At 48.5% G+C, this 24,045-nt stretch overlaps 2 protein-coding genes across 7 annotated transcripts in view; one reads left to right on the top strand and one right to left on the bottom strand.

Annotated features, from left to right (window-relative positions):
* Positions 1–7,721, top strand: part of LPIN2 (lipin 2) — a 120,177-nt gene extending 112,456 nt beyond the window's left edge. For all 6 annotated transcript variants that reach the window (XM_074383714.1, XM_039463757.2, XM_010335529.3 and 3 more), the window contains 7 exons: positions 377–521; positions 1,148–1,296; positions 1,839–1,925; positions 3,199–3,351; positions 3,696–3,810; positions 4,442–4,545; positions 4,878–7,721. In XM_074383714.1, the coding sequence (XP_074239815.1) occupies positions 377–521; positions 1,148–1,296; positions 1,839–1,925; positions 3,199–3,351; positions 3,696–3,810; positions 4,442–4,545; positions 4,878–5,022 (898 nt within the window). In that variant the 3' untranslated portion in view covers positions 5,023–7,721. The remainder of the gene's footprint in view (positions 1–376; positions 522–1,147; positions 1,297–1,838; positions 1,926–3,198; positions 3,352–3,695; positions 3,811–4,441; positions 4,546–4,877) is intronic.
* A 4,086-nt stretch (positions 7,722–11,807) lies between these two features.
* The window catches only part of EMILIN2 (elastin microfibril interfacer 2), a 61,540-nt gene continuing 49,302 nt past the window's right edge, over positions 11,808–24,045 (bottom strand). Inside the window, exons 5-8 of the mRNA XM_039463866.2 lie at positions 16,945–17,328; positions 15,195–15,227; positions 14,405–14,533; positions 11,808–12,225 (exon numbers count right to left, since the gene is read on the bottom strand). Coding sequence (XP_039319800.1) covers positions 11,888–12,225; positions 14,405–14,533; positions 15,195–15,227; positions 16,945–17,328 — 884 coding nt within the window. The 3' untranslated portion in view covers positions 11,808–11,887. The remainder of the gene's footprint in view (positions 12,226–14,404; positions 14,534–15,194; positions 15,228–16,944; positions 17,329–24,045) is intronic.

The following is a 24,045-nucleotide window of genomic DNA, read 5'->3' as shown; positions in this document are numbered from 1 at the left end:
GATGTGTAGCACCGCATCCAGCCCCTAGTTTTGTTAAATTATTGTAAATGATTATGTTTTCTTTAATTTGTACCTTTTGAAACGTACATATCCTTTTCAAGAAGAGTTAGTAGACCTAGCATTCACTGGGCATAGCGGGAAATAGCAGATCATAGTCAGAAAGTAAGTGCTTGCCAATTAGGAAAGTGACCTTATCAGTTAACAATATGAATTTCAGGCATAAAGAGCTGTGGCTATGGGAAAATGGCAGAAGGGATAACTCTACCCATTCCTAGAAAAGATTTAGGATATTTTTATTTTCTTGATCCTAAATGAAAAGCTCTCATCAATAAAATGCCCTTCTTCCTCTTCCTGTAATTGGGTCGATGTTGAATAGGCCGGCCGAGAATGACTCCTCGAGTGATGAGGGGTCACAGGAGCTGGAAGAATCCGTCAAAGTGGACCCCATTCCCACAGAGCCCCTGAGCCATGGCAGCACGACTTCATATAAGAAGTCTCTCCGCCTCTCCTCAGACCAGATCGTGAGTCTTGCATGATCCGTGTAGGACTTACTCTAGTAATGGTTAATTTGATACACATCCTCATCTGTCCACCCGTCCCCAGCTGCATATACACTACATGTCATGGTCGTGTCAGTGCCTACCCACAGTGGAACTATGACTGCCACCTACCCCAGACTTCCTTCCTCCATCTCTGAGAGTTAGTCGTGCACAGCTAACCCAGCGCTGGACCAGGTACTGTCTCTTAGGAGCCACAGCAATAAAGAAATGATATTTTAGACACATGTCTCCTCTCTCTTGTTTATTTCCCACCCTGACTTTGACCCATTTTCAGTATGAAAAGGTCTTGCTGGGACCAGAGCAGGCTATGGCTAAAGCAGTGATTCTCAGGTGTGGTAGAAGAGTAGTAGTAGACCTTTTGCTTTGTGGGGGTTCAGCGAAGTCCCTGGAACCCTAAGACACTATTGAGGCAGTGGCTCTCTCAGCGTTGTTAGCTGTGCTGGGCACAGGATGGCCTGTTTGACACCCTGGAAAGCATCCTGCCTCTTGCTGGGATTCCAAGACACAAGTTGTTCTGTAATTTTTTTTAATTGTTTTGAACTGTATGTTTCCAGCTGATTTTCTTTATTCTTACGCTTTTTAAAAAGGCAAAACTGAAGCTCCATGATGGCCCAAATGATGTTGTGTTTAGTATTACAACCCAGTATCAAGGCACCTGTCGCTGTGCGGGAACCATTTACCTGTGGAACTGGAATGACAAGATCATCATTTCTGATATTGATGGGACAATTACCAAGTAAGCTCCATCCTTTGGGTGGGTGGCAGGGAGCAACCCCGTATTCAGGGAGGGGCAGGCAGTGTATGGTGGGGAGTTCCTCACTTGGGGCTCGCAGCCATCAGCCAAGGCACTTTAAAGCCATATGTCCTGAGGCATCTCCAATATAGTCCACATGGGGTCATTCTATGCATGGAGGAGAATGGGGGCGGGGGGGGGAGGGACATAACAAATGTCAAAAATCACTTTTGGAAAGATTTAGTTATTTGGTTCCAATTCTGATATGAAAAGAAAGAAGCCCCTTGACATTAGGGTAGAAGAAAAGAGAATATGTGGTGGTCAGTTACCTCTGAACACACACATCTGGCACTCTGGAGACTCCACTTTCAGAAGCACCTCAGTGGGTACATTTGCAGGGACTCCCTTGCAGTTGCGTGAAGCTGTGATGAAATCCACTTTCATGAGTGTCTTGTCACCAATTATTTATTGGCAGCTGATTGTCAACCAAATAGTAATACATGTTTGATTCCTGATACCTTTTCCTGTTTCTACCGTCGTCTTAGGTCTGATGCTTTGGGACAGATTCTTCCACAGCTGGGCAAAGATTGGACTCACCAGGGTATAGCAAAGCTCTACCATTCCATCAATGAGTAGGTACCCTCCTCACGTGTTAACTCGTTCTGGTGAGCTGGAAGCTTGCTTTAATAACTGTTATAATAACTATAGAACAATAGTGTATGTCTTCAGTGCACATAAATCATTTGTTTATGCTGCAGCATTTCTGCTCTTCCTCACTCCTTTCCCATTGATGATGGGTGAGCTGTGTGCGCCAGGCATTGCACGATGTGTCTTACCTGTGTCATCTCAGTTAATCCTCACGGTGCTGTGTTTTTCAGGCACTACCTACACCTATAACTGAAACTACAGTTATTTTTTTAGCTAGAATTTAACAAGAGAGCTGATTTGCATTTTTGGTTTATTTTCCGGGTATTTTAAAATTGTATTTCTTTGCATAGATAGTGCATGGGGGAAATAGTTCTCACATGGGCTGCTCTCTCTTGGGGCATCCTTTGTGGGGGGAAGACAGCAGTGCCATGGCCTTTGTGGAATCCTAATACATACATTACATTGATCTGAATAATCTCAGTGTCTTCAGCATTAGTTGAGAATGCCATAATATGAAAAATTAAGAATATGTCAGTTACCTGAGTATAATTTTGCTTCTTGTCTGATGAAGTGGTTTGCATCTTGCACATTACCTTTACAAATAAGATCCCCCGTATTTTTTTCTTTATGGTAGGTAATTTAAAGATAGTCCAAGGTTTTTTCTGTTCTCTAATACGGCTTTCATGGACTAGATGCTGAACATTTTGTATTACTTAAAAATTTAACATAGTTCTTAGTTGCCTGTACCTCCATTTTTTTTTGCACACGGTATTTTCCATGGAAAGGTGAAATCTCTAAAATCCTATGTAGTTTCCTGTTAAATTGGAGAATTTGGTTTTCACAGTAAATGAGAGGAACTTTATTTGGATCTTTTAAAAGGAAAGTTCAGGCTGGGAGTGGTGGCTCACACCTGTAATCCCAGCACTTTGGGTGGCTGACGCAGGCGGGTCACCAGAGGTCAGGAGCTCGAGACCAGCCTGACCAACATGGTGAAACCCCGTCTCTACTAAAAAATATAAAAATTAACCAGAGTTGGTGTCCGATACCTGTAATCCCAGCTACTTGAGAGCCTGAGGCAAGACAATCACTTGAATCTGGGAGGGGGAGGTTGCAATGAGCGAGATGGTGCCATTGTACTCCAGCCTGGGTTACAAAGTGACTCCATCTCGAAAAGAAAAGAAAAGAAAAGAAAAAAATGTTGGTTTTTTTTTTTTTCTTAGCCAAAACATTGGGTTAACAGGGTGTATTTTCTTTCAGGAATGGCTACAAGTTCCTGTACTGCTCGGCCCGTGCCATTGGCATGGCTGACATGACCCGTGGCTACCTGCACTGGGTCAATGACAAGGGCACGATCTTGCCCCGGGGTCCCCTGATGCTGTCCCCCAGCAGCCTGTTCTCCGCTTTCCACAGGTATACCCACGTGTGGGCAAGGCTGGGCCCAAGGTGGGATGTGTGGGAACAGACATCAGACCTTGGAGCCGCCACACCTCTCCCAGTTCTTTGGCCTCTGTGGTGTCCTACCACATACTGCCTGGGGAAGAAAGTCAAGTGCTAGGAAACGTCAAATTTTTTCCTTCCCTAAACTTTATCACTCAGATTTTCTTAGTTATCAAACTGGCAAAGAAGAAGGAAAGATTCCATTTAAAAGGACTGAAGACGTTGGGTGGCTGTGAGCACTAACATTTTTTCAGGACCACTCACTGGGGAAAAGGACCATTTGGAGTTTGGTGATTGTATTTGTATTCTTTTCTTAGAGAAGTTATAGAAAAGAAACCAGAGAAGTTCAAAATTGAGTGTCTAAATGATATCAAGAATCTGTTTGCCCCGTCCAAGCAGCCCTTCTATGCTGCCTTTGGAAACCGTCCAAATGTGAGTATCTCCTGGGCTCTTGGTTCTGAAGTGGGTGAAATTCAGAGGGATGTACTTCCTGGGGTGTAGCCACATCCCATTCTCAAAGCAGTTTTGTAAGCAAAATGAGACATCTGTTCTGCTCACTCGGTTTTCACTAGATCTGTTCCACATTTCTGTAGAAACTGGGAAGTCCTGTAGGTGCAGATCTGCCCCAGGATTTCTACGAAGGACACTCCCTTTGTTTCTGTGGCTGCCATTCCATCTCCTCAGGTGGCTCCGACTCCTTCTAAGCAGTTTTAAGCTGTGTTCTTGGACTACCCCAGAGCCAGGGTCAGTGCTGGCCCTTCACTAGCACTGCCTCCCTTCCACAGGGCCATCACCCCTCAGGTGTGCAGATGTGGCCTCCTGGCCTCTTCTGCCCCAGGGCCCCTGGCTTCCCCTTCATGGCTGCCCAAGTTTTCTGACTCTCCAAGCACCACTCTGTAGTTTAGGTTTGTCTGAAGCTCAGTTTCAGTGGCAGCTGCACTGTGCCAGCTCCACATGTTTTCCATGAGTCTGTCTGTACAGTGCTTCTGGCTCACAAGGAGCCTGAGAAGCATCTCCTGATTTCTCCTCCCTGGAATCACCCACTTGCTGTTTTCTTCTGCAGGATGTCTATGCCTACACACAAGTTGGAGTTCCAGACTGTAGAATATTCACCGTGAACCCCAAGGGTGAATTAATACAAGAAAGAACCAAAGGAAACAAGTCATCGTAAGTGTATTCCTAGCTCTCAGCCCAGCGCCCTGCAGTCAGGGGATATAGTTGGGGAAAGACAGCCTCTGTCCCTTTCCCCCCAGTTCTTGAGATCAGGCCCCATTCAAAGGATAGCTACATCTGCTCTGTGGGATCTCTCTTTCCCAATAGCTGTTTGAGGGGTTCCTGATTATCCTAGACTTGTAAAACGGAGTCTGGGGTGGGACTGAGGCCTGCCTCTGAACCTGCCCACCTCAGGAATCCAAGTAACAGCTTCACAGCCCCTCATCTCATTCCTTTGACCTTTCTTGAAGTAATAGCCCTTGCTTCTTCCCCAACCCTTCTCCTAGGTATCACAGGCTGAGTGAGCTCGTGGAACACGTGTTTCCCCTTCTCAGTAAGGAGCAGAATTCCGCTTTTCCCTGCCCAGAGTTCAGCTCCTTCTGCTACTGGCGAGACCCAATACCTGAAGTGGACCTGGATGACCTGTCCTGAGGCAGCACCTCAGTGGGTGGGTGGGGCTTGGTCCCCCTCCCTACAGCAAGGGAAGGTGGCTGGCCCTTCTGCTGACCTTGGATACCAGCCTTCCCCATGGGGATGGGCGCTCCTGGGGCTGGTCCTGCCATCCTCCTTTGCCTTCCCAGCTCAGCAAGGCTGCAGTTCAGCTCCTGGAAGGAGAAGGGAGGAACTGGGCCCTGGGGCTGGAGACCTGGGATCTCTCCTCTGTGGGGCGTACACATGCTTCCTGCTGTGTGCTGGGAGCTCCTTCCATTGCATCATTTTAAAGGAAGAGAAAAGGCAGCTAAAGGAGAGTGGACCAAAATACTGTACACAGTGAAGTTACAGTTGCCACTGGGCAGTTGAGGTGGCTTCTGTCTCTGACCAGGGCTGTCTTCAGATGTCAGGGTCCCTGAATGACCGCAGGCCCCATCAGTGATGCTGGCTGAAGCTGCCTGTGCACATTTCTTCTCTGGGCACCTCGTTTCTCGCTATACTGAACAGGTCAGTTGCGTCAGTGAGCCAAGTTGGGCAGGACCCCCTCCCCAGGCCCATACACCAGAGCCACTGAGCCCAGTCCCATAAACGTGGCCATCTCGGGGGAAAGATCCCCACAGAATATCCTCCTGTCATCAGTGACGACTCCAGAAGCCCTTTAAGTTATTCTTACCTTCACCGGAACAGGTCTCACTGGTATATATTTGATGTCTGTAATAAAAGTGGGAAGGTGGGTTTTAAGACAAACCAAAAACCCTCCAACATCTCTGCTTTTAGGGAGGCCTCAGAAATGCAGATATGCAATTGAATCGAGTCCTAGGAAGAGCGCTGTATCCCTCTGTTTGCTGCCTGGCGTAAATGGGCCTTTGGAAGTGTCTTGCTTTGGGACAAGATTTCTAAAATTCTGTGGTTGAGATTTGACAGGGAAGCACAGTGAAACTTGCTTAAAGGCACTGACCAGCAGTGTGTGACTTTGGCTTTTGGAATCATACCCTGTAATCGGGCCTGTGGAAGCCTCGAGCCTGTGTTAAAGAGGGGTCTTGGAGCTCCTATGGAGCAGACTGCCCCCTCCCAGCACTGTCCCCACCCCAGCCTTGTGAGATCCCATGAGGACATGGGTACCCATGTATTTTCACTACAATATACATAGCAGCTCCATTTACTGATGCGGTTGTAATGAGCTCACATTATATGTCTGAAGAGATGGCACCAGGGAAAGGTATGCCATAAGCCGCTCCAGAGCTTTTGATACGCTTGGTGTTGACAGAGCTGCACTATTAACACTGAGAGTACTGTCAGGAGCCCAGAACCAACCCCAGGTCTTGGTCTCATTGGCGAGAACACAGGACATGATGGTTCCTGAGCAGAGAGGGAGCTGCAGATACAGGCTTGGTGCTTGGGGTGGTCTCACGGCCAACTTTTCATGGCCCTGCCGTCGTAGTGGAACCTGCACATGTTTGGGTTTGTTTCACCTAAGATAATGCTGATCTAGAGTTGGAGAAATAGGGGTGGTTATTTTTCCAGATTGGAGAGTCGAAAGTCCCTGACTGATTTCAGCCATTTTTCCTAGTGCTGTCAGATGCAGAGACAATGTTTAAATCCCCTGAACACAGTTCTCAGTGGCAAAACCTAGGAAGGCACATGTTCCCAGAGAAGGGACCACATGAGCATTTGGTGCAAAGCTTCCCCCGGCTTAAATAGTTCACAAGGACTAATTGTTTAATGAGTTTATTTATGTACAGATTAGGGATCCTGGGTTCTGTTTATATGAAGTTCTGCCCAGTTTGTGAATTAAAATCTAGTACAGCAGCCATGCAGCCACCTTGTTTCATAGACGCCATCTGCGTGTCCTTTTGACTACTTTCTATTTAGAGAAAGAAGGAGAGCTTTATGTGCTTAACTGAGCTTATAGTACGACTTCTTTGCATATATATGGTACTAAAAATCTTAATATACATCTTTAATCCTTTTTAGGTTGTCCTTTAAAGAGTTTTTGACTAGTTTCTTTTTCTTGACAGCTCTTCTCTTTGGACACATGGGCCTCCTTAGAGGGTCCAGCCTAGGACCCAGCTCTCCTGGCCCTGCCCTGTGTTGAGGGTGGCTGGTCCCTCTGTCCCTGTGTCTGCTAGCACTAGACTTTGTTGCTGTAGATTGATCCAGTGGGTACATAGGCTAATTAATGTGAGTCTTTTTCCTTGTTTAAAGGAGTCCCTCTTGCTGAAAGTAGATGATTACTATTGCTGTCGTGTTAGGAAAGTATTAAGTTTGTGCTGAAAATCCATTGCCATTTGGTACAAATGACATTTGTTCTTTCCGTGAAAGAGATGCCCTCAAATGTGTTTGTACACAAACCCTTAGGATGGTGAGTTGAAGCATCACCCTTGCACTATCTCCAGTGACGGGTGATGGCTCAGGGAGATTGCAGGCAGATTGGGCTCTAAGTCATTCTATCAGTTGCTCCATTGGTGAAGTGGCTCTTTCCCTCTTTGCAATTCAGTCTAACTCGTATTTGCTTTGCTGTCTGTGCTGAAGCCCGTTCTGCGTGAGTTGCTGTCTGCCTCTTGTCAAACTGTGAGGTGCTCGTGTAGACCTGGAACATGCAGGCTGTCTCCATGTTTGGGTACTGTGTTACGTTTTGCTCTGTCTAAAAACATCTACATAGTTTTCAACTGGAAAAAAAAAAAAAACAAACTTAAAAATGGGATGTCCTAAAATGAAAGCTGCTCAAAGTCACAGAACAACTGAGGGATAAAGGAGATTGAATGACTGGGAAACGCTGCCCCTGAATAGCCCCTGCGACTGTGTGGCTGCACACAGCCTTTCTGCAGTTGGCATGGTGGGTGCAGGCCAACAGTTTAAAGAATGAACAGAAATCGGCCCTTTCACTTTTTGCAAGTTGGCAAAAACAGACTTTAGGGAATTTCATCTTTTTTTCATACTATGATGTTTTCCCATGTTTTTGAGCTTCCAGCATTTAATAAAAATGGTTAAAAAATGAGTTTTTCCCTGAAATGCTCTTTCCAGGTGAAAACTGCTCTTTTGGTTTGGTTTGAAAGTGAGAAAGGGAGGGGAAACTTTGCTCTTTTAATAATTATGTTCAGCCTATGATGAAGTATTTGATTATTGACAGCAATGTCTCTAATAAGTTTTAAGTTGTCCAAAGTTAATTGTAAACATCAGTATAGTACTCTTAGTTACGGTAAAGCAATTGTTGCAAGATGAATGGCTCATATTTTGATGCAGTGTTTGATGTTCAAAACAAAGTTGTTACAACAATAAATGAACAGAAACTGAATGCATTAGGCTCTTCCATTCAGGGGACATTGAAACTCTCTCTAGATTCTTGCCAGAAATTGGTAATTTCCATAAATTAGCATCTTGATCTTTGCTGACACTTAAATTTGTCTACAGGAGGGGATCCTTTTTGTTGCTTATTTTTAAAACCTGGCTCCAGAAGTGCAGCTGCACCCCAGGAACTAATCTCTTGCTTTGTATGTTCTGCCAGGAAAACCCATCCATATGTGACTTCTGCTGTGGTCTTGCTGCTGTCCAGGAGGGAGGCTGTATTTATCTCCTATCCCTCAGCCCTTGAATTCCCTGGGAGTCCTGTCTAGAGCCCTGGGACAACCCACCTTTCCTTAAACCCTTCCTCAGGGTGGATACGATTTAGCAATCAATCCTGATGTTTTTATCACAAAGTCAGAGTGACCTTTGATCAAAACCACATCCATATATTATTTAAATGGTGATCTTTTTGTCCTTTCAGAATGTTGGGCCCTTACCAGATACAGCATATGTTGAACCCTGCATCCCAAAGGCCCTCCACGTGAGCGTGAGTTCAGGATGGAAATGTTACGCATTTCCTGCCTCCTTGCCATGATGTGGTGGCTGGGTGATGGCAACTGTTGGTCTTTGGGAACACAAGAGCTCAGTGAGATAGTTACAAAGGAAATGGTCATTACCCAGAGCAGCTTTGAGGGCTTCAGAGGAACAGTGGACTTTTTATCCCTGAGCTCTGAGGATGTGCCTGTGTGTGACTTCTTTCTGTTGTGCCCTGTACCCATTGGAGTTGGCGTGTGTCCTTCCTTTTTCCTTCCCGTTTATAGGATGGCATAAGGAAAATACGCATTTATGTTTAGAAAGGGGCTGTGGGGCGGATATGTGCAAACCCGGGTTTCCAAGTTACAGGCATGAACTTCAGTGATTCCAATCACAAATACTCCCTGTCAGGCTGCAAATACATAAATTGTGAGAAACAATTAGTCATCTGGGAAATCTGGATTAGCATGCCAACCAGGACATAATTTCAAATGCAGTTTAGGATGTGCATTTATTGTTTTTAATCATGTAAATGAGACCATTTGCTAGTGTTACATGGAGGTGGGGAGGGGATGTCACTGTCCTTCTCTACTTAAGAAGTGTCCTGTGCCTGTGTCTCAGGGTTTGGTATGCCTCTGACTCATGGGTATGCTACTCGGGTCTGATGACTTCTTGAGGGGCTGTTCAGAACCCCACAGCCTTAACTCAGCTGACCCTGTTCTACTACCTGTACAGAAAGCTTTTCCTTTCTAAAGATGTCTCCTGAATGGGCCAGGATCCAGCTATTATACTGCTTTATCTCAAAGTAGAGGCAGGCTCCAGCTATAATGAGGCGTATTGTGTTTTGCCTGTCTTGACTGAATACACAGAGCTGAGATTCACCTTTGTTGGTGAGTTGAGATGCTCTGAGAGGAGGACTGGGTTTTACCCAGTGCTCCAGAACTGTCTACGGAGTAGGGAAAGCATCAGGCAGTCATCACCCACCTTCTGCCTGCAAACTGCCCCTGCAGCTCTTGAGCACTTCCCTTGGGCACTGAGTGCGGTCTTTTCAAAAGGAGTGTTGGGGGAGAGGGCGATGGTGCGTGCCAGCTGGGTTTTCCTGAAAACACTGCTGCACTGAGGCTTTTTCCATGAGTCATTCCTAGGGCAGCCAAGGATACTCTGACAGCTCCCTTTAGCCAGCTCCCCAGCTGTAGTAACGGGGTGAGATGCCATTCTCCCTCCTGCTCCTGGACAAAGAGATCCAAATTTTAAATAGTAAAATGGCAGACCTTTAGTTCTTGCTCTTTTCTTCCTAGCTAGGGTTGGGGGGGAATAGGTAGGAACTTTGACATGCCCAGTGGCCACCCTGTAAATTAATTTGCATACAGTCCTTAAAGCATTTCTATAGCATAAGAACATCTTCTAGTGGCTGGATGGGCCAAGGAAACCACAGCTCTTGTTTTTACTGTGTAAACCTTTCCCTGAAGCAGGAGCCACCGCAAACAAAGCTCTTGAACACCAAACAGGGAAGGAAGTGGTGATTTATTCAGCCAGGAGCTGCCGCAGGTGAAAATACTTCAACAGAGCTCCCAGACAAAATCCTTGCCCCTTTAAAGGCTTACAATTTTAGAAATTAAATGTGAAGGGGTCTTGATCCATGAAGTAGGTGTGGGGTACATGACTGTGGGGATTTGATTGTGTTTAAGCAAAAACAATGTCTTCTGGAAGGATTCCTCCGTACCATGCCTGCGATCTACAGGAGTGTGATTAAGGGCGGCGCCCGGTCTGCCAGCCTTTACTTCTCCAATTGAAATGCAATGTGGAAGTCTAGGGGGAAGGGGTCTTAAAAGCTTAAGAGGATTAAGGGTCTCCTTCCTCATCCCCAGTGGGATTTGATTAGCCAGATTTTACCAACCTGATCCGTAAAGACCACTTTGAGCTAAGGGTACTGAGAGGTCTCTCTGGCAGCTGGTGACATTAATACTCAGTGGCCTCCCCTCAGAGCAGACGTCTTGCTGTGGGAAGATACCGTGTTCTCGGATGGGCTCAGCTGCCAGCATTATGTTGGGCCTCCTGGTGTCAGAAACCCGAGAGGCTCCTCTAGCTGTGTCTACTGGAGAGTGGTGCAGTGAGGTCACAAGGAACGGTTAGCCTGGGCAGCCACTGTGGGCTCTGAGTGCAGCATCCCCTGAGGAGCCCCTCCAAATGCAGATCACGTGGGGCCTTGACTCTGTCTCCACAAACCAAAAACAAAACCCAAGTATATAGCTTGGATGGGGAGGGGTAACAGTTTTGTAGCTGAGATTAATTTTACTTGATTACTTTCTATAGCCCTTTTTGAAACAATTTCCTTTCTACAGTTTAGCAACAACTCCCAATCTGTAAGGCATGCTTCACAAAAGTAACTGGAAGTGGCTTTACATCTTTATTGACGCTTCCTGTCTTTGCACTGAAATTGTATGTCATTGAAGGAGCCCAACAAGCTTGGGAAACAGTCTCTTAACACGTCACCATTTACAGCTGGGGCAAGGCCCGGGTGAGTAGGGTTAAGTCCCAGGTGGCAGTGGTGAACCAGGCATGGAATAGCCCAATTCAAGTTGGGGGTCTCTGTGCGGTGGCACTTCAGTGTTTAAACTTCTGCGTGCAGTGTAAAGACAGCTGGCTACAGTGCTACCTTGCAGTAAAGACCAGCCACGGTGACTGGCTCTTCCTGCCTTCCTCCTCCCAGCCTACATTTGGATGGAGACTCTGCGGTGAAGTCAGGCCCAGTCCAGGGCCCTCAGAGTGCAGCTACAGGTGGAGGCCTTTCCAAGTCTTCCAGTTGTCCAGTTAACATGACAGAAAAGTGAGTGGCCACATTTGCCATGTGCCTTACTCTTGACGGCCTGGCTGGACGCAGTAAGGCACGGTGACCTCAACAGCAAGGGAAGGCCTTTAGGTTGAGACAGGTGGGAGGACATATGTGGAAAACTCTAGCCCAGTGCTTCTATTACATATAAAACCGAATATATTAAAGCTTTGGAGTTTTTACAACTGTCTTTCCCCTGACCTCTCCCTCGCCACCCTAGAGGTGGGAAAGGAAAGGATATAAGAAAACCCCACTAAATGTGGAGTACATTTCATCAAAGTCTGTGTGAGCCAGCTTGCCCCCAGTCACCACGACGTTGACTGCATCTCCTGCCTTCAAGTGCACGATGAGGTGGAATGCCCCCGGACCCCCGCAGGTGCGCAGAGCCCCTGGGGAGTGGTGGTATTCCAGGAACTCTCTCCTGTACCCAGCGGTATGCAGCTGGGCCACGCTGGTGTTGGCGACCGACAGCACTGCTTCCACATAGGCGTCTCTCTCAGGGGTGAGGGTGGCCGTGATCAGGTAGCGCCCATCATAAGGAGCCGTGAAGACCCCTGTAGGGAGAAAGGTAAGCCTTATGCTCATCCGCTGCTGTCAGTCCTTGCCATGGCAGTAAGTGGTCCCCTAGTGGTTAATCTGGGCCCTGGAAACCAGCCATCTCTGTCTTCCCATGGCAGCTAGTTGCCTGCCTCAGCTTTTTATGCTCACCCCCTGCAGCCTACCAGTAATGCAGAGGCCACCTTAGCTGCATACCACTTTTGGCCATAGACCTAAGAATGCCTGTTGGGGCATTTCTCCCTAAAGGCTAACTTAAAATCAGCCTCGAAACTTGGCTGCTGGGCAGAATACCCATGAGGCAGGGCCAATAAAAATGAAGTTTGCCACCAACCCAGGGAGAGGCAGACACAGCACCATGTAACTTCAGGGGCCACGCCGGGCTCCTGCATGAGGTCCATTCTCCCCACATTGGGCAGTGGCCAGAAGTGAGTGCTGATACTCAGCCCATGACCTACACATTTTGGGCCTGGGGTGGGAAGGGAAGTGGTGGCCAGAGGTGAGGAAGGTGGGATGATCTGTATGTGTCACTATTTGCTCTTCAGAAGCAGCTATAGGTGGCCCCACAGCCAGGAGAATCAGGGCCCACACCAGATGCTGGCAGGGATGGCCGTTACTCACAGGCTCCACGGTGGACACCAGACCTTGCCAGTGACCACAAGCTAAGAGCTGACATAAAACGGAGGGCCCAAGAGCTATAAAGAGTGATCCGAGCCATGTGCAGTGGCTCACGCCTGGAATCCCAGCACTTTGGGAGGCCAAGGTTGGCAGATCACCTGAGGTCAGGAGTTCGAGACTAGCCTGGCCAACACAGCAAAACCCCGTCTCTACTAAAAAGACAAAAAACTTAGCCAGGCGTGGTGGCATACAGCTGGAGTCCCAACTACGCGGGAGGCTGAGACACAAGAATCCCTTGAACCTGGGTGGCAGAGATTGCAGTGAGCCGAGATGGTGCTACTACACTCCAGCCTGGACAACAGAGCAATACTCCCATCTCAAAAAAAAAAAAAAAGTGGTTCTCAGGGGCACAGGCCTTCAGCCTGGGAGGCCCAGCCACCCAGCCCCCTTCCCAACTTTGAACAGCAAGTAAGTAACTGAAGGCTTTCCAGAGTCTTCTGAGGCACCTGGCCCAGAGGCCAGCACCAGGAGGAAGCCACAGAGTGGTGGAAATTAAGCGGTGTTCCCCTGGCCCAGACCTGCCGTAGATGCCAAGCTCCGCCTTCATCAGCCTGGGGCACTGAGAATTCATTTCTCTTGAGTTCTGCAGGTGACTTTTATGCTTGCTAACATGACACTTAAGAGCCACTGGCCTAAGGACAGTGACCAGACAGGGCAAATGTGAGGCTGGGGGTGGCTAAAAAAAACTGAGAAGGAAACCAAGTCCCCCTCCCTCCCAGTGGCTTATGGGTGGCAAGGCCTCCTTGAAATACACTGGCCCCTCCAGGTGGCCCTGTTCACAGTGGGTGAGCAGATCAGTGACTGCCGAGGGCATAGAAAGAGGTCAGGAAAGACCCAGGCCTCGGGACCTCCCCACACCTGCCTGGGGACTCTGCCCTGATGGGCCCCGGCACCCCGGCCCCTCCTTTCCTCAGAGCTGCCCAGTCCAGGTGGACACTGATGGGACACAGGGGACTGAGAGGGAAACTGCATGCCCACGATCCTTCGGACCGCCCCAGAAAGAACCTGGGGCAGGGGACACGCCAGGCGCTACAGACTCAAGCTCCCAGTTGAAGGGATTGTTATGGAGCACGAGGCCTCTGGAGAGAGCAGTCTTCTGGTTCTGCTCATCATGAACTAGGGGACTCTGAGGGAGCCTCCTGCTTGTGACACCCAGGGTGTCAGGATGACTGTTGGAGCCCGAGGGAGCGGGGCAAGGCCGTGGCTATCAGAGGCAGCCAGGGTGTGGCAGGCTGTGCCATAAAAAATGAACAGCGACCCTAGTGGTGAATGCTGAGGACTAGCGTGTTGACCTCACAACTAGAAAATGTTACACACCCAGGTTGCCTGCCGCCCTTGAGCCGGGAAACGTTCTACGTGGAGGCCCACTCAGCACCTGCTCTGGGGTGGCATCCTCCCTGACCCCATGGGACCCAGGGAACCAGACAGCCATGGTGGGAGGGGTTCCACCTGCACTGGAGTAGGAGGGGCATACAGCACCAGTTCCCTTCAGACACTCACCCGTGCTGGGGTTGTAAACATCCCCATCGTTCACCAGCACTTTGTTAAAGAGGACAACGCCCCCATTGCTGGGGAAAGGCTTCTGGGTGAGCCCCGCAGAAAAAGACACCAGAGAAGGCACTGGAGCTCCTGGAACAGAGAAAGGATGGAATGGGTTGACCCAGGTGCTTCTATCCTCTGGGGGAAGGGCATAGAAAACAGGCCTCCGTGCCAGGCTCATTTTAATTTCACCCAAAGTGGTGAATCAAACTCCTCCCACCCACGGGCCAGAGGGTTCCCTGTCTGACATCAGTAGTAGGACAGCTGAGGAATCTGAGGAAACCAGACAGGCTCTTGTTAGGAGGGTGTGTGTGTATGTCCGTGCGTATGAATGCACGCTCATAAGCACACGTGTTAGGAGGCCAGGCCAGGTAGTGGGTGCATCATCATCTAGGGAGCGCTTACTTACTAATAAACCAAGAAAACTGGAGCCTCAGGAAACTCATCAGGACCACACAAGGGCAGAGGCCCACCCAGTGATCCCCTTGGGAAACTCAGTGAGCTGGGATGATGTAGGAGGGAAGATTCCTTGCCTCCGGCCTGCCTCTAACCCTCCCTGGTGAGCAAAACTTGGGGAGTTTAGTCCACTGAAGTCAGCAGAGGGCTGTCCCAGTGCTGCTGGGTAGGGAAGGGCTGGGCCCAGGCTTGATCTGTATTAACAGCCTGGAGGAAGGAGGCAGGAAATCCAGGGAGGGGCAGAGCCCACTAAGGAGAACTCTCCTCCTGCCCCCTGGTCTCGCAGCAGACATACCTGGGGAAGCTACAGGAGGTGACTTCGGGTATCCTGAAAAACAAAAAGGAAATGGCATGTCAAACAAGGTCCTATGCACCAGCTCCTTGTTCTGAGCCCCCCTTTTTTTCTTTGCTCCTCAGAAGTTCAAATTGAGTCTTCACCACTAAAGAAACACATAGAACAATGCCACCCACTGTCGCTGCCCTCCTCGAAGCAGAGGCACATGGGTACCAGCCTGTCCCTGCTTCCTCACTGGCCCATTTATCCCTGGCAGGGAAGAGGGCCCTGAGGGCAAGAGGGGAGCTGGAGCCTCGGAGACTTCTCTGCGATTGAGAGTCACACGAGCCAACTAATATTTGCCCTCTAGCAGTGTTACCTGTACAACAGCTTCGCCTTCAACTAGACTGAATGCAGTACTACTTAGACGGAGGCATGGATGGGTGGGTGCATAAATGGAGGCACAAACCGATGGATGAGTGGATGCATGCAGGGAAGAGTGCACGGATTGATGTGTGGATGGATGTGTCACGGGTGGGTAGGGGGGGTCCCTGGGTGCCCTGGCCTCTACATATGAGGATGCATATGTGAGTGGATGGATGTGCCGATGGGTGGATGGACGAACAAGGGAACAAATAGGCCAAGAGAGCCTAAGTATCCATGATACATGGAACTAACAGAAGATAGGTGTTATTTTAGAAAATGCAGGACATCTGCCTAAGAGCTGTGATCACCACAGCTCAGGTGGCTGAGAAGGAATAGAAAAAAAAAGCTGGTGAGAGAAAACGTCTCCTTGTCTTCTCAGCAGTGACCCAGCCTTCTGGACAGCCATGGGCATCAGGGGCCATGGGTGCACCAGGCTATCACTGATGGGAACCAACCCCAGCCCTGCCAGTGTCTGCATGTCCCTGATCAGCCTGGTCTGATTCAGAGGGACTGGAATTTCCATTGTTTCCATTGTTCTACGACAGATGACATGACCTGCCCCATTCAGGGTCATCTGTTTACCTGTTACAGCCCCAATCTCAGTTTCCTCATCTGTAAAACAACACTGGCTTCACTGCCCTTGGGAGGACTGCAGGAGATCCAGATGCAGTTTAGTCCCTGGTACATGGTCGGGATCCCGCAAATGCTCATTGCCTTCTCCTCCTGCTCTGCTGATGCTACCCCACTGTCACCGACAGTAATGGTGCAGACATTCACAACTCAGTTTTCCAGCGAAGCGCTCCACAGGGCTTTTCTCCTTCCTCACAGTAACCCACTGAGGTCCGGCACTCACCTCACTTTGTGGTTGAAGGAACTGCAGCTCAGAGAGTTCAGGAAGCTAGCTGCCCCAGTTCCCAAAGCCTGTGGTTGACAGCTCTCCTGCCCAGCCACGCAGCTGTGCCACCTGCTTTGCTACTACCCAAGCGCCTAATACCCTATGGCTTCCAAGTCCTTCCTGCTGGGAAGATCAATGAGCTGCCCATGTGGCACAGGTACTCCAACCTGCGGGCCCATTCTATTTCTAAGCTTCAACGATTGCACAGTCCCTAGGGTGCCCCAGCTCCGCGTGTGGGATTCGCATGAATGGCCCCTCAGGCCATTCGGATGCCCCTCCGCTTCCTTGCAAAGCTGCCTTTCTGAACCTGTCCCCCTGAAGGCTGGACCCCAGAACACCAAGCGCCTCGGCAGACCCCGAGGCTCAGGCGGAAGGTCTGGGTGAGCCCTGCGCTCCTCCCCACGCTCCTCGCACCCCCCACGCTCCTCCCTGCTCAGCCCAGGGTCTCACCTGGTGCGCCCGCAAAGCCTTCTGCGCTGGGGACGGATCCGCGCCCAGTCTGGCCGTCCACGCCCCGTAGCAGGCCCCGACCCGAGACGCCTGAACCTGCTGGGGGCCCGGCCTGGCCCGTCTCCATGAAGACCCCGGTGGAGCCCGGCAGCCGGGGCCGCAGGGTCTGGCCAGGCCATGCGGGAGGGGGTGGCCTCTCCTCTGGGGGCCGCGGCTGCAGGGGCCGCTGGGGCAGGACAGGCTTCTGGCCCGTGGGCGGGCGGCGTGCAGGGTCCTCGGAAGTTGTGTGGCTGCTGGGCCTCGGCGGGGCGGGTTCGGGCTGCGGTGGCTCTGTGGGGGCCTCTGTGGGCAGCGGGGGTGAGGACGGTTCCAAGGGCTGCTCCGCTGGGCATCGGGGAGAAAAGGAAGAAACACGCAGGGTTAGAATCCTCAGCCCTGACTGCCCCGTCAGGCTCCTCCGTAAGCCCTGGCGAGTAGGGTCCCCGCGGGACTATGAGGCCACGCCCACCGCGTGGCGCTAGCAGGACACGGATGTCCACCTGTGTCTTCTGAGGATGCGTGACCACCCGGGAGCTGCTGGAGACCCCTGCCCAGGGCTGAGGGTTCCAGCCTCTCCTGCATAGACGGCTGCACTCTGCAAATGGCCTCATCCTTGGCTGTGGCGCCCAACAATTCCCGATTTCACGGCACATGGACACCATGGGAGCGTCGCAAATGACTGAAAGGAACCTGATGGCACCGACAGGCAGTTTCTCCAACGGCCTTTCCTAACCAATATTCCATGAGAGAAGCCCAACAGAAAACAATCTGAATGATTACTTTCTCAATTTTCCCCCAGGATGGTACAGAGCTAATTCCATTCTAGATATAGAGAAGTTAGTTCATTCCATACAATAGAATGACATCAGGATTTACATCTCTTTAGAATCCTGGTTGAGAAAGGCTGGGTTAGACAAAGAGGCAGAGGGACTGAAAAACATGGAGATCCCAGCTACAGTGGAAGATAGGAGTAAGACACCAGTCTAAAAACACTAAGTAAGGCCGGCTGTGGTGGCTCATGCCTGTAATCCCAGCACTTTGGGAGGCCAAGGCAGGCGGATCACGAGGTCAGGAGCTCGAGACCAGCCTGGCCACCACAATGAAACCCAGTCTCTACTAAAAATTTTAAAAAATTAGCCGGGTGTGGTGGTGGGCACCTGTAATCCCAGATACTTGAGAGGCTGGGGCAGGAGAATCGCTTGAACTCGTGAGGTGGAGGTTGCAGTGAGCCAAGATCGTGCCAATGCACTCCAGCCCAGGTGACAGAGTGAGACTGTCTCAAAATAAAAAATTAATAATAAATAAAAACACTAAGTGAAAGTCTGCTCCCTAAATAAGGAGGCTCACAGTCCCCATTCTCTGCTCAGCTCCCAGCCACTTGCTTATACCTCTAGCTGGAAATACCTGTAGGAGGATTCTTCAAATGGACCCTATAATGATGCCCACAACCATAAAGCTCTATTTAGTGTCTCCCCATTAAATGTGAATGAAAGTCAAAATCACCTGACATATGAGGAAAGTTGCCAATGTGAACGACAGAGACCAAAGCAAGCCACATCAACTAATGAAAAGACACGGTGCAGGAAAATAAACACACACTGTCCTCAGAGAAGACGACGACACTGCATCTAAGATGCAAGAATTGATTGCTGTACAAAAGAGATAGTCAGAGAATAAGGGTGAGCCTTTGCTGATTAAAAAGGTGCTGTCCAAAATCAGAGATTTCAATAAAAGGGTTGGTAGACAAAAATCAAGGAAATCTTTCAAAAGATAGAAGACGACAAAATGATTGACAATAGGAAGTAAATCATAAAAAAAATTAAAGGGTCAACCTAAGAAGTCCTTCCAGAAAAAAAAGAGATCTGAAAAACTGGTTTGTAGGAGTGATGCGGTAGTAAGGAGAAGATTATCAGATAAATACACAACTTCCCAGAACTGAAGAAAATGTAAGATCCCAGCACAATTATTGAATAAAAGGAATAAACCAAGCCATATTCAGAACACTGAAGATAAAAGGAAGATATTACAAACTTTCAAGGGAAAAATTTAAAAAGTGACTGCAAATCAGGAAGGCATCATCAAGCTTCTCAACAGTATTGGAAACTAGAAGAGAAGGAAACAATGTCAATATTAATAGAATATAATTGTCAACCTTGAATTCTATACCCAGCCAAAATACCCATCAATTACAAGAGTAGAATAAAGATACCTTTAGATAGCAATATTTTAAAAATTTTTAAATGCTATTTTTCAAAGCACCCTTCTTAAAAAGCTATTGGAAAATGTGCGCTACTGAAACAAGGGAGTAAACATGAAAAAGCACCCGAGAGTAAAGAAAGGGGAGAGAGGTTAAAGCCATTTCTAGGATAGCAGTGAAGGCAGGCTCAGACCTCAAGCCTTATTGCAAGTCTAGAGAATAACCAGTCCAGGCTAGATCAGGTAGAGCAAGAATTCCTGGAAGGGGGTCAATTTTCTTTTTAAAGTTGAACTGACAAATGATCTGATACTTTTTATGATGTAGAAAATTGTATTTAAGAGGCTGTTGAAGGGTAGGAAGACTCCAAAATAGATACATAGAGTATAAGCAACACTACTACCAAGTAAGAGAAAAGTGAAAAGGAAAGCAACACAACCTTAGAAAGCTATTGAGCTCAGCATAGCATAAATGTTGCATGTTGACTGTGGGATAACTCTGTTGGAAACTGGGAGGAAGGGGAGTCAATATACAATGTCAAAAGCTGATAAATCAATTTAGAAGTAGGGAGGTAAGTACTAAAGAAAAGAAACAGCTGGAAGAGTTGCATGTGGCTGCCTCTGGGGCGTGGGAAGAAGGATGAGGAAGGCGGCAGGGAAGCTGTTTTTCATTATGAGTTTCTCAGTGTTGCTTTACTTATTTTTATAAAATATAATTGTAGAAGACACTGAGGGCCCGTTTCTCCCCTTTCCCCTCTAATACAAGCACGCTTGAGTCTATGCATCATCTTCCTCTTCTTTCCTCCTCCTCTCTGGACACCATCTCCCTGGTTCAGAAGCTGGCCTGCCTCCCAGGGCACACGCCTCTGCCTGAGCCCCAGCCCCACCCTCCCAGCTCTTCTTGGAACGGCTCCATCTGACATCACTCCTCTCTCTTCTCCACCTCTTTTTCCTTCTTCCCCACTAGTTCCTTCCTTTTAACCCAAATGTATGTCTCTCTATCCAAAACTCAGGGAAAAACAGAATTTTCCTTAGTCCTTCAACCCTCAATAAGTTATAGTCAGCAAAGTATCTTAAAATGGCAAAGCAAAGGCTCACCCCCACACTGGCCCTTATTTTTCCCCTGTCCCCACCAAGCCCTTCACATCACCGTCTTCCTCTGAAATCCACCCTTGTTCTCCCTCATCCAGGCACGTGGAGTCCTATTTTACTCTTTCTCCTTTGCCTCCCTTCTCCCCCATCCCTATCTTTCATAAATTTGTTGCTAAGCCCAGCTGATTCTAATTTTGAAATATCGCTTGGATCCTTCATTCACACCTTTTCAAGAATGCTCTTTAGAAAGCATTCTAAGCATATTATTTTCTGTTCAAAAATCTTCCATTGTTCTGTACTTCTCATAAAAATCAAACTGACTCTCCTTGGCCTGACATTCCAAGTACCCCACCTCCTTTGGCTGCCAACAGTGTCCTCACTGGTACCCAGCTCTCATGATTTTCCTGGCTTCATGCCTTTGCCACATGCACCCCTAAAATGGCCTCTTCCAGCACCCTCATTGAGAGAAACGGCACCCATTCCTGAAGTCCCAGTTCAATACCACCACTTCCATGAAGCCTTCTTGGATTGGCCTAGCGAGCTTGAGCAGTCCTGCCTCTGCATCAGGAAGCAACATGGACCCCTGGGGGCTCTTTCTGTGGTTCAGACCTTTCCTCTCTGGCTGACTGATGAGTACTGGAGCATCTTAATTCTCTGCCATTTTGGGGGCCTAGCACAAGACTTGGTAACTGACATTGAACAATTTAAGTACTGAATGAGTAAAAGAAGGCTGAACCTACCTATGACAGGCACAATGGGCCATGCACCCTATTTTCTGCCAGCCATTAAACTGGGAACCCCAATTTTGCCAAAATAATTGCTATTCTGGGGTCCTAACAAGGCAGATCTGGTACATATAGGACGGTGACAGTTCTTTCACTATAATCCATTTAAATATATCCGTTATTCCCTCAACACCCAGACTTGTTGCACTAAGTGGAAGGCGAAGGAAAAGGAATGAACTAAGATATTGCTTGAGCCAAATATCCTCAGTGGATCTCCTTGGGGAGTCCATGCATGAGTGCCGTAGACAGCTGAAGGCTCCAAAGCAGCCTGCCACATCACAGCAGAGACAGTCATGAAAAAGCGACATCTCATTCAGATGGGTGCCCCCAGCACTGGCCTCTCCCAGCTCCGGCTCAGTCCATAGCATCACAGGGGTGTCAAACACAGAGGTTTACAACCAAGTCCTAATGAAGTCTGGATAGCACTCTGCTCATTCTGGAAAGAGACCGCTCCAGCGGCCAACTGCTTTCTGAACTGAACATGTGTTTCTAATTCAAGAACGACCATTTGAAACGAATTCTTCATGAGATCCAAGGGTTGCTCCTCCTGTGTTTTAATTCCTAAGGAATGATAGGGACAGACCAGCCACACTGCACCAGGCCTGCCTGACACCCTGCAGGGGTTGGGTGGGGTCACAGCCTCACCATGGGTGACCCTGACATGCAGGGGTTAAAGGCCACTCCCTCTCCTCGAAAGCTCCTATTAAAAGTCAATTTTAAAACCAAATGTCAGTTTCAACTTTTACTAAAACAAAGACTTTCCTAAGAAAATCCCCAATAATTCATGAGGCTGATGTGCTAAAACTGAGTGTCTTCCTCCTGAATTAATACCCTCGCTCATTATAGGAGTTGGGGGTTGCCTCCTGTCTCCAGGAAGCCCTGCTTTCTGCAAGGGCCCTGAGCAGCTGTGCTGCAGGAGGAGACCTGGGGAAAGGGTTGGCCCTGTACTTGGCAACTAAGAGTTGTCTTTTCAATGAGCAGAGGCTTTTGGAGAAAGCCTGGCCTTAGCTATGAGGGCATATGGTCGAGGCCTGACTGTGGGAAAGCCACTGAAACTGTGTTCATGCAACAGGCTCAACCTGCAGTACCCTCCTGTCATCCAGGCTGAAACTGACGCCAATCAGAAGCAGCAATGAACTATGATATTGCTTGAGCCAAATATCCTCAGTGGATCTCCTTGAGGAGTCCGTGCATGAGTGTTGTAGACAGCTGAAGGTGCCTGCCATATCACAGCAGAGACAGTCATGAAAAAGCGACATCTCATTCGGATGGGTGCCCCCAGCCCTGGCCTCTCCCAGCTCCGGCTCAGTCCATAGCATCATGTGGGGTGTCAAACACACAGGTTTATGACCAAGTCCTAATGAAGGCTGGATAGCACTCTGCTCATTCTGGAAAGAGACCTCTCCAGCAGCCAACTCCTTTCTTTCTTTCTTTTTCTTTTTTTAAGACGGGGTTTCACCATGTTGATCAGGCTGGTCTTGAACTCCCAACCTCAGGTGATCTGCCTGCCTTGGCCTCCAAAGTGTTTGGATTACAAGCGTGAGCCACCACGCCCAGCCCAGCCAACGTCTTTCTGCAAGAGCCCTGAGAGGCTGGGCTGCAGGAGGAGACCTGGGGAAAGGATGTGCCCTGCTAATGTCCCACTACTTGTAAAACACTATGCGAATGTTAAGAGTAATTCATCAGAAGTCCATTGAAGGCGAAATCTGATCTCCCTGCCATCCAAAGGGTTTACCTGCTGACCAAACGCCGAAACTGGAGAAGTATTTTAAAGATGCTGATCAAGACTTCAGGCTTTAAAAAAAAAAAAAAAAAAAAAAAAAAAAAAAAAGATGCATCAAAGTGCTGACATACAGAATGCTAAGCTGATGGATGGAAGATGCTTTCACAGTTGACTGCTCCGCAGAGTGGCAAAGCTCTAGTTCCTGGGAAATAGCCCCACACCATCAATGACTGAAGCATGAGAAATGCTGGACTCATCAGAAAATTCAGAGAAACTGTGGCTCGTGGTGCTGAATGGAACTGGAGTGCGCTTACACAAAGGGGCTTTTTCGAGCAAACGGTTGTTGGTCTTCCCTGCAGGACAGGAGGGCAGGACATTAAGGGGCTGACGAGTAGGTATGCAAAAGGATCCCTGGGGCTGAGAAGCAAACATGCATTCCCTGGAATAGTTCTACTCCAAGTCAATGGCCATCTCAACACTGCTTTTGAGTTGGGCACCGTGGCTCTCGCCTGCAATCCCAGTACTTTAGGAGGCTGCCCTGGGAGGATCGCTTGAGGCCAGGAGTTCAAGACCAACCTTTCAACATAGGCAGACTCTGTCTCAACACAAAATTTAAAAATTAGCTGGGGATGGTAATGTGTGCTTGCAGTTTCGGCTCCTCAGGAGGCTAAGGAAGGAAGATGACATGAGCCCAGAAAAGGGAGCTATAGTCACACCACTGCACTCCAGCCTGGGCAATAGAGCAAGATCCTGTCTCAAAAATAAATAAGTAAATGAATGAATGAATGAATGCTGTTTTTGAATTTGGTTTGAATGAAGAAAAGCCCTCAAGCTTGTAAGAGTGAACACTGTGTTGGTTGCACTGCAGAAGGGACCATATTGACACCAAAGTCATAAGAATCCAGACATAACAATAGGGAAACCCATGGAATCGGGCTAGAGAAAATGGGTTTAATTTTCTGCAAGTACAAACTAGAAAACTTGAAATATAAATACAGCTTTAGTCATGTATGCTAAAATCTGTGGCAATGCATTTGAGCTGGAAAGTAATTTGCTATCATGGAACCCCGACAGAGAAGGCACTCACTCAGCTGAGCAGCACTTGGAATTTTTAAATTTTTCTCTTTTTTTTTTTTTGAGACGGAGTTACGCTCTTGTTACCCAGGCTGGAGTGCAATGGCGCGATCTCGGCTCACCGCAACCTCCGCCTCCTGGGTTCAGGCAATTCTCCTACCTCAGCCTCCTGCGTAGCTGGGATTACAGGCACGC

The sequence above is a fragment of the Saimiri boliviensis genome, chromosome 13, assembly GCF_048565385.1.
Source record: "Saimiri boliviensis isolate mSaiBol1 chromosome 13, mSaiBol1.pri, whole genome shotgun sequence".
NCBI lineage: Eukaryota > Metazoa > Chordata > Mammalia > Primates > Cebidae > Saimiri > Saimiri boliviensis.
This window is presented reverse-complemented; position numbering and strand designations above follow the sequence as displayed.